At 38.8% G+C, this 19970-nt stretch overlaps 1 protein-coding gene and 1 long non-coding RNA gene across 5 annotated transcripts in view; one reads left to right on the top strand and one right to left on the bottom strand.

Annotated features, from left to right (window-relative positions):
- LOC144644244 (uncharacterized) overlaps positions 1-19970 on the top strand; it is a 41077-nt gene that overhangs the window by 3003 nt on the left and 18104 nt on the right. For all 4 annotated transcript variants that reach the window (XM_078503695.1, XM_078503694.1, XM_078503693.1 and 1 more), the window contains exon 3: positions 9530-9648. In XM_078503695.1, coding sequence (XP_078359821.1) covers positions 9530-9648 — 119 coding nt within the window. The remainder of the gene's footprint in view (positions 1-9529; positions 9649-19970) is intronic.
- Positions 7098-8388, bottom strand: LOC144642005 (uncharacterized). Its single transcript, XR_013568672.1, has 2 exons — positions 8181-8388; positions 7098-7638 (listed from the first exon to the last, which is right to left on the bottom strand). It is a non-coding gene; the product is annotated as an uncharacterized LOC144642005 (long non-coding RNA).

Below are 19970 nucleotides of genomic sequence, written 5' to 3'. Positions count from 1 at the left end.
AATTATATTGCCAGATTTACGGTTAAACCTGGTCAAGTGTCCCCTCAAAAGCAGTAATATTGAAGGTAGTAAATTGTTGGACTCTGTATTCATTCTTTGTTGTCTTAAACTTCTGCTCTTCAGATGAAGAGTTCAATATTTCTTCTAAGACTCAATTTAAAATTTGAGTTTTGATTAGATTGTTGATATGTCTGCACTCAAGCCTTGTGGCCCATCAGGCCAAAGCTTATTCTGGTTTCAGTAGCTATGAGGTGGCTAGGAGTCATTTCTAGCTCGGACGTTATCCATTGCAGGGTTACCCCCGATCATTAAATATTCTGGTACCCATTTATACACCTGTATGGAGAGAGACATGGTAATTTATCAGTTAAATCTAAAAGCACCCATGTCACCTCCCTACCCCCATGCCTGCGCAAATCTGGGCATTTGACTTTTTTGGAAATTTTTTTGTCAAATTTCCCACTATTAATTGCCCGACCAGTTGGTGCTTCACAAAGTGCAAATTCCCCACTCTTTCCAGATTTCAAACAAAAAAGGACAAATTGTAAGAAAACAATGAATATGGAGGATGGTTTTGCTTGATATATAATGCTTGACCTTCCAGAGAAATTAGCAAGAAGGTGTATTGTGAAGAAGTACAGTCAACTCTCGCCTCGGCCCCCGCTTTGCGGCGCTCGCTTTCGGACTCCGTCCCCGGCGATTGTTTGCTGGAGACTCCCGTTCGCCCTTCGACACTCGACGCCCCGAGCGTGTCCGCTTTAACGAGAGTGACTGTATTGTGAGAGGGTTGAGAAAAACCAGTGGCAAAAAGAACGAGGGAGAAATGACATGGGTGACCATCAATATTTGCAGCCATAAAATTATGCAAAAGTTGGAAGGCCTGTCAAATTCTCAAATTTTTATGGGTTGGTCATCTTTAGTTGAACATTAATCCAATCACTACTCAAGATTTAGATTTAGTCTGAATTTGAATATTGTACATTCATTCAAAGTGTAGAAGTTTGAAACAAAGAATAAACTCACATTTCTGTGTTTGATCTCTTTGCTCTTGGGAGGAGTGCTTTTGTTTTTGGTTCCAGGCTCCTCTGCAAACCTTACCATCAGAGGTGTTCCTGGTTTTTGGCATTGCTATTTTTAACCAGATTTGACTGTTAACTTTTAAACCTGTGTGGCCAAGTCCTTAGCATTTGTGGGATTTTCAAGTTGGTGCCCTTTCAGTGTACTCAATTGATGGTGTTTGTTTTCCTTTTCTATTTTATTTACATTGCTTTTCTTGTGTAAACAAGTTGATGTATATCTTCCTAATTTTTTTGATGTATATCTTCCTGAGTTTCCTGGTAAAGGAAACTCAGTGCTGACTGCCTTTGGCCATTAGACTAGAAGAGTAACTTATGTCTGAACTGCTTGTTTTCCGAATGTTAATCACCCTCATGGTTATTTTTACATTTCCATAAACAGTACAGCAGTTGGTCACAATCTGTTTTTCTATTCTTTTTCTCTTGTGCTGCATTGTTAATTTGGTTTTATAATATTATTTAGCAATTATTGGATGAGGCAGAGTATGATATAAAGAATTATGCAGATCGTGGAGGCTGTTTCAGCTGACACCCTCTGAGATCTGCATAATTCTTCATATCATACAAAAGGCAAATTCAATAATAATTATTGTTTTATTATTCATTCAAAATATTTCCAGAGCTCCAAATGCACAAGATGATTCGAATAGGGTTTTGACAGTAGCCAAAAGTACACAATATACAACGACTTTCGCGTTCTTTATAATGTCAATATTCAGCAGTTGCTTGAAGTGTCTGGTGAAGCTAGATCTGACGATACAAAGCAACGCTTTCAAAAACAGGTTAACATCGTTCTTGCTTACTTCAACGTAGAATTTTTGTAAAACTGCTCCAAGTCCTCTAATGTGGCTGGTTCAGGAATTTGTTTTTGTTGAAGATAAGCTTTGAAAATCATTTGACTCGCCTGCGTTGCCTTTGTCGTGTTAAAAATGTCCTTGTCTTCTAATAATATGGTAATTTCCTGCTCAGAGCAGTTGCCGTGTAACATGGGACAGAGGTTGCAATCGGTTAATGCCGTGGGAACGAGGTTGCAATCGGTTAATTTTTGATGTAGGGCAATTGACGTCATTAAAATGACGTCAATCGTCGTATAATAAAACCTTCTTCCAAATTTGGTCAGCGCTAGCCTGCTAGCTGGAATTAACCAGGGATTGAAAGCCAATCAGAAGCGGAGTTATTTTGAATGAATAATAATGCTAATTAATTGTCATATAGTCAGTTGTCAGGGATAAAAATAAAAACAGGATTTTACTTACAAGTTCCATGTATGGCCAACATGCACTAGAGGCTTGACCAATAAGTGGAGTTTGAGGTTTTTCCCCTTTCAAAATATTTTGAAATTTTAGGCTTTAGCAATAGTTTTGTAAAATTTCATGTAAATGTTTTTTGATAATTTAATTAGAACTTGGCGCCAAATGAAGTGTTATTTCTGATGCCTGTAGTTTTAACACAGCCAGATTGAACTGTAAACTTAAATTACTTGTCAGGCAAGGAACACGTAAGGCGTTATTTGTTCATGTTTCTTTTCCAGTTTGTTACCATGCATACGGTTCATTTCCTTTCATCTGAAGGGCAAGTTCTGAAATTCATTTTCTTTGCACATGGAAGTCATCCTTCATTATTGGGGTTTTTATCATTGTTACAAAATCTGTTTGCAATATTAATTTGATTACCTTAGAGAAACATTTTACAACATCAGATTTCCCCCTTTTTTATTTGCAATGGACCAAAACATTTTAGTCTGTACACGTAACACTGAATTTGTTTTCTGTTGGAACTACATGTATCCTCATCAGCATTCAGTTCCTGTAATACATGTGTACACTATACATTGTTATTATAGACAGTGTATAGTGGTCAAACTGTCTAATTATCCATATTATTGAATAGAAGGAAAACATAAACAACAATAATGAATAGAGTTTTAATTAATTAGTTATATTTGAATAACACATATTAGGGTAACTAATTAGCTGCTGTGTTTGGTGAAGAATCAAATTTGCACTCAGTGCTATGCCTTGAAATATGTAACTTGAAGTTAAGCTAATAATTAAATTTTTTAGAAAATTTAAAGAAGACGTTTATAGATAAAGCTGAAAAGACATCAATTTGCTAACAGTCAGCCTAACAGTGGACATGAACACACTTTTAGATGGATTACTGCTGGTAAAACTGGCTGTTACCGCATTTGCACCACAGCTAAAACATGTGTAAAAGCTGTTTAATTTAACATGGATTAAAATTTCAGTTTTTCTGTTGCTGAATTTCATTTTGTTTAACCAGGTTTAACAAAATCTTGTGAATGGAGTCTAAGACCAGGCCCCAGTTGTTCAACAGGTGGATAACACTATGCACGGGATAAATCACTATCCAGTGGATAGTGCAGTATGTTTTGTTAAGACTTATCCACTGGATAGCGATTTATACGGTGGATAGTGTCATCCACCCTTTGAACAACTGGGCCCAGGTACACACATGTACATTTGTTTTTCCTTGGCTGTAAGATGTTCAAAACCTACCAGTGGATTGTGCTTCAAAGCCTTCAATATTGCATTCGATATTAGGCGAACGTATCAATATGTAATCCTGTTTTGAAACTTCTTTTTTTGAATGTGACCACCAGTAATTCGGCCACCTCAAAAACATTTGAAGGGGCAGCCTTGATCATGTGCTAATCACCTTCAGGAAACATTTTTGCTGGAAGAAATGGCTGAAATGTGTACTGCAAGTAAATTCATACTGAAAATGACATGGAAAGCATTACAGGGTTATTGTCTACAGAAGAAGAATTTTAGTCAACCAGGCTGACTAGAGGGAGCCACCAGTGGAAATTGTGTAAGTTGATTTGTAGTCTAAACAAACATGTTGCCAGGTCTGAAAATTAACTTCAGTGCTTGATCACCACTCGGGCCAGTATCCCTGAAATTGTTAGTGGCCCAGGCCAAAATAAAGTGGCCCTCAAATTTCCTCTACTTACACAAAAAATATTTTTAAACCATAGGGTGCGATGAAAAAATGCAAATTGTGCGAAATTTTCAAGGCAGATTATGCGATTAAAAAGGCCAATTATTCGATTAATTATGTAAATTATGCGATTTTTTTCCTGAGGAACTTTAAGCTTGTTTTTCAAGGTTTCAGGAGATAAAAATCCATTTTTGTGCATTTTAAAAAAAGAATTAGAGCATAAAGGAACAATAAATATCTGTATTAGAATGAAGTAGATTATTTTCACCTCATTTGCGTTTATTCCAATGTCAAATGGCTTTCGGTGTACATTACATGACGTAGTAGAACGTTGAAGACTTTTGATGACATCATATATGAAGTGTGGCATGATGCCGCTGACTGAATTAACGAAGGCACACGTGTTAACGTACGGTGTTGAACAATTCAATACTCTACGATGCTTTTGACCTTATGGAAGGATTTAAACATTCTGAATTCAGCCATTTTGCTTTGTAAACTTTCGTACAATACAAGAAAGCAAAGACAGAAAGCAAATTTATTTGTCTGAATGTTGTTATGGCTATTAAAGTTAAAACTGCAAAATGAAGTTGCCTGCCCAAAGTAGTATGTAACCAGTTCGATTGGAAACCACATCAGAGACATCAGAGGTTTTCCAAGGTTTTTTGACACGTAAACCACCTTGAAACAACGTTGAGAATTGTCCTAGACCTTAGTTAAAGCAAGTATTTCCTTTTTCGTTTCTCAAATTGTGTTTTTGTACCAATTATGCGATTTTTGATTAATTATGTGAAAAGTTGCGATTTGAGGTCAATTTCAGGAAATTGCAACATAGCATAATTATGATATCAGAACTTTAGCACTTTGGAACTAAACTATTAAGTACTACATTATTAATGAACTAAGAGTTGAGGAAATAAAGAAAAAAAAGAACTCCAAGGAAAAAACATTTTATTTTCTTGTTATTGTTATTCTTTTGGTACTTCTCAAATCGTAGTCGCCCTTTGGGTGACCAAACCTCAACTTTTAGTGGCCCTGGAGACTTTTTAATCGCCACTGGCAACCATGCGACCACCAAGTTTTAACCCTGTGTTGCCATGCAATACATTTCTCACAAGGACAATTATTCCTTACAATTTGAAATTCGATGCAGAGTGTTTTATTGTATCTTTGAATTTGTGATGTATTGTTATTTGCTGAAATTTTAGGTCTCTTGCTGAGGAAGTAACTGTATAATTCTTGAATGTATTTGACGTTTCTAGTAGGGCTCGAGACTAACTTTTTTCCTAACTAGCCTAATGGGTTGTGTCAGCTTTGATTTCACTAGCCAAAACCAATTTTGTACTAGCCAGAACTTTCAAGCATGGTTTAGCATTTTTCTCCTTTTTCTTTAACCAAGAAGAGAGTTGCATAATCAAATGGATTTCAAAATCATAACTCCCCAACTTCCACAACATGAACAACTGTTTTTTCCAAAAGCATCCATGTGCATGAACTCTCAACCTTGTTGTTCATGTAAATTGCAACGTGATTGCCAATTGACATTAAGGCGGTGTTAACAACGATTAACGATTTTTGCGAATATTTTGCGCAACAATACTCCAAGTAACATGATACCAGGGACAATTTTTTTTGCGCACCCTGATCAAAAACTCACAACATGTTGCCAAGATTGTTGTCGCAAGTTGTCCTGTGTAACACAACCTTTATGGTATGGTAATGTTATGCTTGCCTTCACATGCAATTAATAATTGGTATTTTCTGACACTTGTTCCTTTCATCACGGAAAAGGCCTGAAAAAGCTTACATTTGCTTTTGTTAATTTCAGCTTGTCCCTATTCTTTGATTCAGTATATGTCAACAGTGTACTCTATTTTGGTCTTTTGCTGCTTCCTTTTTCCTGGTGGTATCCACCTTAGGTTGAATGCACTACTTCTAGTCTTATTATCAATGTGGTCTGAACCTCTCTTTAACGGTCTCACATGCAACTGTGACTGCTTTAATGGCTGATAGTTTGAAGTTTTCTATTGTTTTTAACTGCTAGTAAGCAGTGACTTCACATGATCTGATCTCACTATTGGTACTAGTAACTGCCCTGCCCTATGACATGTCCTGGAAGTTAGAGTGACTTCCCTAAGTCAGGGAAAAACAAAAATTTTTCAAGGTCAGGGAAAAGTCAGGGAATTTTGGCTGAAACCAAACAAAACAAAATGGATTTGTTGATGAAGTCAAATGCCATGTGTTCAAAATCCCGGGAAAAGCGTAAAGAGATCAAAAATGAAGAGAAGACTATCAATGGTCTGCAAAAGAAACTGAAGCAAATGTAAATCAAAGGCTCCTTGAGCCAACTTATTCGTACCATGTACTTCATGGATTGTTTGTACATGTTTTGCTGCTTACTTGTTTTGAAATGCATGTGTACAATGCAATGCATGCCTACAAGCTTCATAAAGTATGCTGGGTGCATGGATCTTCATAATTGTGAACTGAAAATGAGTAGGGTTGGTTAAGTGGTTTGTTGTTGGGTTCCAAGTATTTGTGAATCTGCAAAGATAGCCAACAGGTAGTAGTATGTGCGTATAACCTTATTCTTTTACTTCAGAAGGGTACATCTCTAAAATACCTATACAGTACTCCCATTCTAGAACAGAGTATCCAATATTTAAGACATTTGCTGGAACAGGGTGTAATATTTCAATGGCCCAGAAAGTGGGCCATTGAAATAAACTACATTTCTAGACTAGGGTATTAAAAATTGGGCTATTCTAGAAATACGGATTCATATTGAAGACCTTGGTAACACATACATACCCACCACCTGCCTAAGAAACCCTCCCCCCCCCCTTCCCCTGATTAGTTTCTTGACAACAGTAGGTGGGGCAGTTTAACAAAGCAGGTGGGCTAGTGATGCAAAAAAGGATTGTGCTACGTATTTATGCTTGTGACAGTGGCCACGATAAAAATTTCACATTCTATGCCCAGCCTCTCCCATAACTTTTCTAATGGTTGAACAACAACAAGAAACAGCTTGTGCGAACAACATCAACTTGCGATGAATAAAATAACATACATTTATCTATAAATAAAATTACATCCATTCAGTGCGAATGAGAGCATATTAAGTTATTTATCTTTAATTATAAACCTTATGTCTTTGTCCCCTTTGATTGCAAGAATAACTAAATTATACAATAACAACAACACTGAGGATGACAAAGTCAGTATATTAAGTTCTTTATCATCATTGACTAAATTTCTTTGTCCTCTTTGATCCCAAAAATCCTTGTGGTCATCAACAGCAATAGAAAAACATTTCAAGGAATAGAGCAGTCTTGTGAGGATCATAAAACACACAGTTTTTACCTTAATTGGCATTATTGAATTTTAGCAACAGCAACAGTAAGGATGACAAAGTATATTTACTTCATCTTCATTGGCTTAATTTGTTTTCCTCTATGAAAATCTCAAAATAAGATTTGTTTCACTAAGAAGAGTGTTGGGACTATTAATTAATTTCCTGGACATCTTATTTGACTTTGTTTCGAGATTATATCCCTTGACTTTTCTAAGTGACTGAAACATGCCATCCAGTTTTCATCTGCAATAATAATGGGAGAAAAAAATATTGCAATTGATTGTGCAGAGTTGATTCTCAAACTATGAGAACGAAGAACTGCTTGAATTATAATTTAAATTCCATCCGCCCAAGTTCCTTGCCTTGACATATTACTCAAATATTAAAGCATGCCAAGAATGTTCAGTATTGCATTCTATTAACATTTTAGAACTACTGAAATCCAAGACTTCGACTTCGCATGTCCCTGTCATTGACAAATCAATAAGCAAACCTTACGAGCAATGAAGTACAACTTGGACTTAATACTTCATAACGTCTATAAATGAAATAATGTGACTGATACCCATTTATAAAGAGGTTTTCTTTTGTATTTAGATGCGGTATTATTTCACAGTTTGATAGTCTAGCAATTGATTGCAGCGCGACCGTCAAGGCAGATCGAAGCCGATCGAACTGGGAATTCTATTAAGGTTTCAGTTTGACTGTTGGCTGCTAGATTGATATTTGCGCTGTATGCCTTAGAGCTCAGCTATTTAGACCACAAGAAAACAATTGTTACTCACCCAAAAGTCCAAAAGGACGGCAAAACAGCTGGACACAGAATCCCCCATCAAAAATGGCCGCCATGCAGAGAACATGGATCCAGCATGCATTGCGAGCCAGACTGAATTTAATTTCCGGTTAAGCAATTTAATTACAGTTTAATTTCCGTCCACGCAATTTAATGTCCACAAATGCCACCACACACAACAACTTATCCTACGAATAAGTTAAAAAGGTTGGGATTATTTGTTAATTCACATTATTTAAGGTCAGTGAAAATTGTTTTGAGGTCAGTGAAAAGTCAGGGAATTTTTTGGGTTCTAGTGAGTGGCAACCCTGATTTATGTCAAACACCAAAAATTCTTGACAGCAAAGATTCTTTCAGTCGCTGGTGATGGAGGTGGCAAAAATATCCGGACTCTGACCAAAAAGGACAACCCTGAAACAAGTTGAGAAAAAAAAAATTTTCATCTCAAAAAGTTGATTCGATGATACTGCAAGAACTGAAGTCTGTTTGAACCAGGGATTAATTTAAAAATATGAGTCTTCTGAAGGTTTTAAAGACTGCTTTGCTTCAAGAGTGGCTAATAATAATTTTGCATTATCTTCAATTCTATAGAATTTGTAATGGTGGCTATTGAGGTTGTTTGACTATTTGAATAGTATTTAGTAGTGATACTATTGGAAACACACTATTGCAATTACTATAATTGTGAAAATTTTCTCCCAGAGTGAGATGGAGAAATTCCACTAGCTGCCATTTTGAACACAGCTGAGATCCTTGTTACAAGTTTTTGCAAAACAAAAATGTTGGCGAAGTCCTGTAGTATCCACTTGTGCATTCATGAACGTGATTCATCAGGCGTAACATAATAGCTTGCACAATAGTGTGACATGGGGCAGCCTAAGGGCCTTTTGTCACTGCACAGTCACTATTGATCAATTAGATTATGAGCTCGAGTTTTGAGGCTTAAGACCTCATCAAGTGTCACCTCATAGAAATTAAGAGCAAGTAATCTAATTGTTTTAATAGAATTATAACTCGTTTCCAATTATTTCTCTACATATGAACTAGTGTTAGACGTCTGCTTTAGCGAAATCACGCATGGATTGAATTGTTATTTGAATGCTCATCAGTTCATTTGACAATTTTGATGCTTTGTGTAATGGTGAATGTCCTTCTTCTAGACTTCTCTTTAATTGAGCTTTCCAGTTAAATTTCTAAACTTCTTTGACACTTTGTAGAAATGAGAAAAAGTCGCAATTTTGTAGTCGACCTTCAGTAACTGCACACTAATGGCTGATAGTGCACGGTAGCTCAGTTAATTCTACTAATGACTGATGATATTTTTGTTGTATTTATTCACAGATGTTTAATTGACCATGGAGCAGATGTAGCAGCTGTTAATAATGAGGGGGAATTGCCTCTTGATCTTGCTGAGGAAGAAGACATGGAGGATCTTTTAACGGATGAAATTGAAAGATTAGGTAAGGGAAGTGTTCTTAGTAGGGAGCTTTAGCAAACCACGACGTCGACGTGAACGAGAACATCACCAAACAAAAGTTTTAACAAGAAGCTCTTAGAGTTAAAAACTGCGCTGGTCACGTGACCACTCTAGGGGAGCCATGTGGGGGAAAATGCACCTCCTTCCCCCATCCCTTTTATCTGCGTCAAGCAATGTTGACTGACAAACAAAATGGTTAGAAATTGAAAACACCTTGTGTGACATTTCATGGTTGGCTAGTTCCATCCGCAATTAGATATTTTTCTTATATGCTAATACTGGCCAAATTTAATTCCCATGATCCTGATCCGTGAAACCAACAAATCGCTTATCGGGACGACAGGATTTTTCGGGCGAAAGTTTACAACAACTGTCCCTGGGTCTGCAAGATCAATTCATAACTACGTCTGGCTTCACGCCAGGAACGTAAGTATCCGTTAGAATTTCGACAGTATTCCCCAAATGCATAAAAACTGAAAACTGGCCCAGTGACAATGTTTCACAGTTTCTATACTGTTAGTATTATTTTTGAACCTCTTTAACTTTGTGTGACATTTCATGGTTGACTTGTTCCAGCCCCGATTAAGAATTATTCTTACATATGTAAATAATTTTTATAGCCAATTTATTAAATTAATTTTTTTTTCATTGTCTCTGAAAAGCCCCCGTGGGGAGAGGATTTGTATTTGTAAATGCAAATTCTGGCCGAATTCCCACACACAGACAATGAAACCTCTTTTAGCACAGAGGGTATTTCCCTAGCATACCAAATGACAAAAGCGGTACAAGTCAGGGCATGTTTGTGAAGGGAATTTTTCTTCATATCTCTAAAATCCTTTCAATGACACAGGCAAAAAAAATAGATTACCCTTAAAAGAGAAATACTTCTCAATAAATTTGTTAACTAAAGACCAAAGGATTCGCAAAGATTTGAAAGGTAGCAGATAATAGCTTTTAAACATTACTTGACTCGAGGTCTAGCCAATCGAAAGTCAGCACATTCTTTGACACCAACGTAATCGTATTTATTTACAGATTCTGGCCCGCTGAATTATATTTCTCTTTGAAAGCGTGGAAATTTGCTATTTTCCACAAGTCAAACGCTTCAAAAACGAATATTTCACACTTAAATTTCTTTGTTAAGACAAAAAATAAGAAAATCAAATAAATAAATAACATCGCGTGATCTGAAGCGTGACCGAGTGGAGGTCTGGGTCTACTCACCAACAAAAACAAAAAATAATAAACAACGTACAGAGCAAGAACTGCGCTGCGCAGCGCAGTTAATAAGCCAAATAATAGCTCTGCACGTGCGTTTTAAATCCTGGTACATTTCTTGGCCGTTCTCTGCGAAACAACAACATAAAATGACCAAGTTTTGCATATATTGGAGAACGTGAACAATGACAGCTAAATTTCCGTATTTCTATCTGGGAATGAACGCTTTCTTTACATATTCAGCTGGAGCTAGTTCCTAAACCGATAGATACACTGAAAACCTCTGGATAATCGCAAGATTCTAGAGTAAAATGTAAATTCATTTTGCACCAGGCGTTGTCCTCGGCGTCCCAGTGGTCATTGCTAAAGCTCCATAGTTACTGCATTTGGGGGAACAAGTGCTAGTGGATGGCGACATCATTTCTCTGAGAAGGGACTTAGCCTGTGGTTTCTGTCCTGGAAGTTGCTAAGCAACATGACGTTTTTGTATGTGCAATTGCTTTCGGATACTCGTGATAGTTCACGCTAGGTTTTGATTGGATGAAATAATTCAGAAATTCTTTGAGTGCTTCAATAAAGATTTGCCAATTCTTTTTCCATTGGACATGTCAGAGTATGTTTCTTATCAAGCCAGCTGACATGAAGTATAAACCTACAACTTCAAATGTGTTCTTGAAAAACTTCAAATTTATCGAAAACTTTAATTTGATTCAGATTGAGCAGCAGTTTTTCCCAATCCAAGGTAGATTTGTTGTGTAACAAGCATATAGTGTTCTGCCCCCCCCCCCCCCCCAAAGGCTGGGTGACTGCACATTTAAAGGTGGCATAAAAAAGTCCTTGTACAGATGCTGTGATTGAGTCGTTGACATTTCAAACATGTGCAAGAGTGCCTTGAAATCACACATAAAAGTGAAAGACACAAAAACAGCAGTGGAATTGGAAGTGGACAGCCAGTGACATTTTCGTCATTTGGTTTTGTATCATGTAGGACATTATTTGCACTTGGCAGTATAAGTTTGTTGGCTTAACTATGTAATATTGACAAAACAGACTCGTTGAATGTTCGCTAGAAGTCGTTGAAAAGTCCTGGAAAAGTCCTTGAATAAAAAGTTATGAAACCTGTATGAACCACGATACAGTTCACAACAGCAAGAGAGTTGCTGTACAGGAGTTTGCCCTTTTGTCATGCGTTTAGGTTGTTTTGAATGCTTTCTGTGGTCTTCTATCTTATTGGTAAATTATCGTACGTGAATGTACTAAAATTCCATTCCTTTGATGCACCATGATCCGAGTGATCTTGTGTCACAAATCCTGTTCCAAATCCTCACAAAGGAATGCAATTTAAAGCCTGGTTTCCATATGATCGCAGATGATTGCAATGGATCGCAGACGATCCCACAGTTGTAGGTTCTGCATTCTGGGATCATATGGAAAACACAGCTGCAATCATTTGCGATCCATTGTGATCGTCTGCGATGGATCGCAGATGATTACAAACAATCGCAGAAAATAGAACCAAGTTCTATTCCCTGCAATCACATGGAAACACAATTGAGTTCCATTGGGAACGAAATGTATCCCATAATATTGATAATCGATCCCATCATTCAACACTTTTGCAGTCGTCTGTGATTATTTGCGATCATGGAAACAGTCTTCAATCACACAGTTTAGTAAGTTATGTGGCAAATGAAATTTAGGCTAAGTTAGACTCAAACCAATGCTGGTTAGCGGTGCACTGCAGCAGTTATGGGGATTGGGTATGTGGGAGCATAACACTTACCGTTTTAGCCATGTGCAGACGTGCAGTTATTTGTGTGGCTGTCTGCTCGAGTTACACCATAACAGATTATTAATGCTCCATTCTTATGTTGCTCATCTCCTTTTTGCCTAATCCGTCTCATCTCTAAGGTGGTTGTTGATGTGTTGTTGACCAGAATTTTATGGGAATGAGTGGATGTACATCTATGTTTTTATATCACCTTTAGTGCACTTCCTTCAATACTGCTTTTTGGCTTCAGTGATACGATTACTACGACTTACCTTAACGACAGAAAACGTTGCCTGAGCTCATTAGTGGCGATCATCCTCTGCCGGATCTAGCGTTTCCTTTTCAGGGGCGTCCTATCCACAGGCTGCTATGAGGTGGCTTGTAAGTTCAGCTTGCAATTTTGGTTTGATCCTGGCGTGTGGAGTACCTCGGCTTTCTGGCCTACCTGCCTGTTTGATGATTCCTCTACATTGGATCTGAAGTAGATGTTAACTCTTGAACCGTGGGTGTTCTTTCTTTCTACGCTGGCATGTTATTGTCAGAGCATGGCATCGAGTGCCATCTGTCTCTGCTTGTCTGCAAAGTGCCGAGACCTTGGTTATTTGGCCTTCCAACTATGGCTCGCATTTCATGGGGCATGCATATTCGCCAGAATCTACTTTTTGCCTTCCTTATAACTCACAGAACGAAAGTGTGTGGTCGCCATATTGTTTTTGTTTGGCTGTTAGAAGATAGCCGGAACGGAATTTGGACTGGACTAGTGGTCGGACTCTGGATCTACAGTTGTACTGATAGAATTTAATCTCAATCACTCTTAATTCTGGTGATGTGTAGATTTCAACACATACATATATGATTTTGATATTGCTGTGACAGGCTGTTGCATTAACAACAACCTGTTCTGAAAGGCTTCAGAACCAAAAGCCTGATGCTGCCTAACATGGCCTACGGGATACAAACCACCTATGTTAAAGATTATTCTCAAGGCCTCAAGACCTGAAAGTCATCACACATGGAGGCCTATTAGAGGCAACAGGGTACTACAAACAATCTTGTTTTCAGCCTTCAATCCTGCCATTTCATCTGCCTAGCCTGAGCACCTTATGCTGAAAAATGCCATCAGATCTGGTTACACTCTTTTGAGCAGTTCTGACATATCAGGCACAGTAGTGTTTGGTTGTGATGTTCATTCTGCCTGCCCTTTGGGATGCAGTGTGTTCTATTGGCTGTCCAAGAGGTCAGTTCTTGGATCATGCCTCTTGTCCTGCCCTGTCTACTGTCTATCTCAAATGTCAGTTTTGGCGCTGCTGATGGTGCTTGGCCTTTGGATAAAGCTGGCTAAACTTGCGTCCTGCTCTCGGATCATGTTGCTACAGATGTCTGGCCTTTTGAAGACAGCAAGCTAAAACTGTTGCTCATTCCTTGATTACATGGTGTGTGCTGCCTTTGGGCCATTTTTAACTCGGAAAATTCCGAGTTTTGGTGAGCGGGCCCGATTTCACTCCTTCCCTCCTTCCCTCCTTCACTCGATTCCTGTAAACATTTTAATTGAATTAATTAATTAATATCAAATTGAATTAATCAATTAATCTTGTGAAGCGGGTAGGGGGTTGGCTAAAATGCGTACTTTATCCGTGTTACTTTATATGAAGTACACAAAGGCTATATATTTGTTTCTGAAAACCAAATGTTCTCCTTGTGGTATGCATTCTTCCAGGCGTAGACCCAAGCACACGGAATTTTGTGCTGAACGCATGCGCATATATGAAGTACACAAAGACGATATATTTTCACCAAATCTTACTGAGAACTGGTTAAAATTCAACAAAATTTGGGGTTCGATTTATCGCCGAGTATTTCCGAAAAAAAATTAGATGGTACTAGAAAAGAGTTCAATTTGAATGAAATATTCATCTATAAGCCGAGCGGTCATCAACAAACGAAAATTAACAAGCGTTTGTATATATTCTTGGTCATTACCTTTTATTTTAGTGGCGGCTCCTTAAAAGCCATTTGGTTTAATGAAGCAACGTTAGGAATGAAGTTTTTATTCGTCTTTTCTTCGCTATTTAGGCTGGAACTCGTCCTCCATCAGCTCGCACTGGAATATTATTTGTTTTGTTTGCGTATGAGATCGTCTTTTGAACTGACGAGGGAATTCGAAATCCCGCATGTCGTAAACAATGTCCTCGCAATCTCTTCTACAATAATTATTTCTGCCTGAGACTGTTTCTGTTCCTTTCCTTCTGTTCCTTTCTTTAAGTTTAGTTAATTTGCAGAGTCACTGCTAACGTGACTTTTCAAGAGAAGAAGGGTCAAGAAGGAATCGATCTATTTGACTAGTTGTCGCGACACCAGAAACTGGCCAATCAGAAGCGGTCGTTCTCACGCGCTTGGTAAACATTGTAACACGATCTGACAGAAATCGGCTGCATGTAATATTTTTGTTCAAAAGCGAAAACTTAAAAATACCACGACTTCTCTGCTAAAAGAAACCACTTCAGAAAAGTTGGATTGAATTGAGGATACTCGACAAATACTGGTAACAGCACATGTTTGGTTTTGGTGACATTTAAAGTTCACCCGCTTGACCTGCTTGATCTTTTCGCTGGCGAATTGCGACGAACTGAAGATTCACTGAATCATCAGGAATCATCCCGTATTCATTGGCAATTTTGCAGTTGTTCTGAACTGTTTCTACCTCGGCAACAACTTTCAACTTGAACGTTTCGTTGTTATAAAACCAGTAACTTTTGGCATGATGATCGATAACTGCTTAATTCTTCTGAAGAATGCGTGATTGTTTGAGATGGGATTCTGAACTCAGGTGAATGTTTTGTCACGCTTGTGTACGGTTCTATTCAGTAAATTCATTCTTTGTCAGTGATTTGTTGTTTTTCAATTACATAGTTGTAATTTAACGATATGTTGATTCGCTGCATGTGGACTGTTTTATAGCTTGAAGGAAAAATTGGGTCTAGCTTATAGCTGAGTGATTTGGGTTTATTTTTTGTCAGTTTAACTGGTTCCAAAAACTAAAAGTCTAGGGTTTCGGCTAATAGCCGAATAAATACGGTACATGCATGCTTAACTACCAGCCGAAATATTGTATTAATGTCAGTTTTCTTGAAATAGACCAAAACTTATTTTTTCTAATGATATTATTATTTTGCCTAACCTTCAAAAACAAAAAGGAAAAATAAAAAGAAAGAAAACAATTTGCAACCGATGGGAACTCTATCACTTGCCCTTTCGGCCTGCTCTCGATAAGCAGCTAGATGACAATGAAACTAAGTGAAGTGAACTGAATTGTGGAAAGTTAAACATCATTTGTTTTAGCACATTTCTATTTGTCAGTTTGTTGTTTTCGATTCTTGTTTCATAATAAATTTTCCGAGTTTAGTGGCTCGTAGCCACTTTGAATAGTTATCTAACAGCAGGCTAACTTTGTTGACTACTCCTGGATCCTGTTGCTGGTTTTTCTTGGCCTGATCATTGGAGCATGTCAATATCACGCCCAGTTCCGGGATTTGGTTTCTTAGGTGACCTGACATTGTGGGCACAGCAGGCCAGCTTGACCAGCTTTTCTCATTTCCAGTTGTACATCACTAAGGCTGCCTGGCCCTGTGCCCAGCCCTGTAGCTTGCTGCCAGATCAGATTGTTCATGCTGCCAATGCCTATTGGACACCACAGGCTAACCACAATGTCATTGCTCATATCCAGATCCTGTCACTCTCACTGCCTGGTCAACTGCATAAGATGGCATCACCTGTATAGCTGAGACTACATGTGCCATGGAAGCTGGCTTCTTGCATTTGCACTTTTTGCAAAGCTCTGAAAACAGTGTGCTTGCCTACTCAGCCGTCATCCTGCTCGCTTCCCTCAGGGTAGCAGGGGTGCCTCGCGACGCCTTGCTTCCTCCTTGCATACACTCCTGTTTGTTGTATATTGTAGGCAAATGAATACAATCGGTACCATACCCCTTCTGATCCTATCCTCATCCTTGTGCAGCCTGGCATACCACTGGGTGATGTAAAATTAATGATTATTATTGCAGCTGTTTAAGCCTGTTACCATTTCTCGTGCAGCCTGGTCTATCACATTCAATAGGCAAGTGCAAAATTACTTTCAAGCTAGTGGGGTCAGCAGTCTCCCTCTTTGGCATACATGACCTATGGGGGATCTCAGGTGCCTACTGTTTGCCCCATGACTAGCATTTTCTGGTTCTTTTATATGCAATCCAACACAATTCAAATTTTATTAACAATCCCCAAGGCTTTTCATTGCAGATAATTGCAGATCATTGCCTTTACATGCTGATCATTGCAGATCATTTGCTCTCTGCTGAGCGCCCCTTTTGTGTGGATCTTCCTGAAGCAATACTTTGCCAATTCTTACCACGACTTGACCTACCTTACCTATGAAGGATCTCAGGAGCTTTCTGTGTGCCCTGTGACCTGCATTTTCTGGGTCATTTACATGCTAATCATTACAGATCATTTGCTCTCTACGGATCATTGCAGATTAATTGCCTTTGAGCTGATCTTGCTGAAGCAAATCCTTGCAGATTCTTGATTCTTGCCGTGAGTCAACCTACGTGACCTACAGGGGAGCTCAGGAGCTTCTAGCTGTAGGCCTGATGACCTGCATTTTAACATTTGCTTGCTGCAGATTGTTGCGGATTACTGGCCTTTGAGCAGATCTTGCTGAAGTGATTCCTTGCGTATTCTTGCCATGCGTTGCCCTAGTATGTGCCCTACGAGAGATCTCAGGAGCCTGTGGGAGAAGGCCCATGTGTAGACGTTCATTTATTTGTGTTGCCCTCTGCTCGATTTAAACCATTCTTTTCTGCTCCCACTCTCACCCTTTCAATAGGTACGCATTTGATTTGTTAAATATTTGGTTGATGAGTTTTCCTACTGATGCTATCAGTGTGACGGTGCCTGGTAGTTTTTCTCAGAGTTGCCATGGATACCTTCGCATTCGCTAGAAGCATTCGTGTCTCCATCTTACCTAGGGCACAATTCCCAAGCTCATCTACTGGTTATGAGTTTAACCTGTGATTTTGTGTTCATCTGCAATTGTCTGCGATCATATGAAAACCAGGTTTAAGACAAGCATCCAACTGTCATGGGCACGCAAAAAGTGTCAAAAAAGAGGAGAAGTCAAACTGTCTCCAAACTACAAGTGAAATTTGTAATGCCTGCATCTGACATATCAGAAGTCAGGTTTTGGCTTGTTAAGTAATCAGCACTCAATCAACTCCTTCATGTAAAGTGGTGGTAGTCTCACTTAGGGTTGCATTGGATGTGTGCAAATCTTTATTGACCATAAATTTATGCATTGAGCAACTGCAGCTCTGCTGTGCCACCTTTTAGAACTTTGTTTCCTTATAATAAAGTATTCTCATTTGTCTTGCGATGTAGTCACTTGTGATGTGAATCATTATGTTTCGACTGCTAATGCGTAACCTCCGACTGGTTGGTTTTCAACAGCTGTGATTGGTGCATATCGATCCTCACTGTTCCTGTGAGTTCCCTTGGCAGTTCGCTGGGTCTCACAGTTCTCCTGTTGTTGTGTTTCTTGATTATGGGCATCTATGCTTCTGGAATTACAATTCCACGATCCATGTTGATGTTGTGAGGGTGAAGTCTTATAAGGTGAATGGCCTGTTTGACCTTGTGAGTGTACCAATGAGGGCCACAATCAATAAACTTTACCTCATTCCAGTGCGGGTAGTGTCAGGTGTTGTGGACACGCCCTGAAATGGCAGGGGTCTTGGTACAGGTGAGTAGGATGCAGTTGTGCTCCTTGATTCTGTCTTGGATAGGTCTTCAAGTCTTGCCAATGTTAACTTTGCCACATTCACAGGGAAACCAAGCCGCATTCACAGGTAAAACCAAGCTGTCTTGTTCAGTTGGGTTTACAGTATCTTTTGGCTGTACTAGGTGTGATCTTAGTGTTGTTTCTGACTTGAAAACAGCACATACATCTTGTTGTTGAAGCCAGCAGCAAAATTGTTCGGACAAACCTTTGATGTAAGGTAAATACGCAATGGATTTGAACTCGGTTTTTTGGTCTGCATAATTTTCTGCAAGAAAGACAAAGGATAACCATTTGAAACAAGAGCAGATGACAGATGATTATTCTCCCTGCAAATAAGGGAGGTTTTGTTACAACGATTTGTGCGATCATAAAGACACTAAAAAATACCATGTTTTTCTGGTTGAGGGTGGTATTTATCAGTGTGCATAGGCTTACACTGGCTGATTTGACCTTGGTGATAATCTCTGTGGCAGGGACGTTCTTAGAAGTTACTGCAAAGTTTAGTACTTTCTTTAGCAGGGCTATCTCGGTGTTGCTAAAGGACCTAAAAGATAAATTTATAGCCCAATTAGTTGTGTCAACAGACAGTGTATCGGCTTGTGACACAGCTGCCTATTTTTTGCGCATAAGTTTCTCAAACTTCTGCTTTTGTCTGTCTTTGGTGGTGTTAAGACTCACTGGGTGTTGATCTTGATCTGTTCTGGTATTCTGTTAGCCTCCTCTTTTGAGAGAGTGGATGTTATGCTCTCTTCTGTGGATTCTATTTCTCCCTTTGCATTTCCTTTGACCTTCTGTGTCAGTCTGATCCTTTCCCTTAGGAATCTCATGGATGCAAGTTCAGCAACTCTGCATGTACCCTTAGTTGTAACTTGCAGTCAAAACTTGTAGATCTTTTGAGACAATGAGGTTCTTTGATGCACCTTGTTAGAAAGGTGAGATGGTTTGTGTAGCATGCAACTTGCTTGAGCGACCCTTGTGTCGACAAATCAACGGTAGGGTTGTGCGCCCATATTTTTTTCAGGTTTATGTCATGAAAAAGGTGGTAGTGGTTCAAGTATTCTTGTTTGTCTCACAATGTAGTCAAGGCCTGAAAATTGGTATATTGGTCAGAGAATCTCATAACCCAGCTCAGGCAGGCTGAGGTAACATTCCCCTGACATTGCCCTGATTTTTGTGCAGCTTACACAAAGTGTGAAATGCTGCACTAAGCGAGCAGAAGGGATGTTTGTCCAGATACGAGAACTTTCGTTCATTCTTTCGTTTACAGTGGTTAACGAGTTGGTGGTACAGTGTACAATGGTACTGTTAGCTCGCTAACAACCGTCCGTCCATCTGTATACTCTGGGGGAGCAAGAGGGGTGTCCTAAGACAAAATGTGAGTTGAATGAAATGCAAGGAAAAGCCAGTGAGAGAGAATTTTCTTCTGACATATTCTTTGCATAACCTCCTCTTAAGTTGTCTGTATTCTGTTAAATTGTGCCCAAAAAAA

The sequence above is a fragment of the Oculina patagonica genome, chromosome 2, assembly GCF_052425735.1.
Source record: "Oculina patagonica isolate OP01 chromosome 2, crgOcupat, whole genome shotgun sequence".
Taxonomy (NCBI): Eukaryota; Metazoa; Cnidaria; class Anthozoa; order Scleractinia; family Oculinidae; genus Oculina; species Oculina patagonica.
Note: the sequence above shows the minus strand (reverse complement) of the source record. Positions and strands in the feature narration are given on the sequence as shown.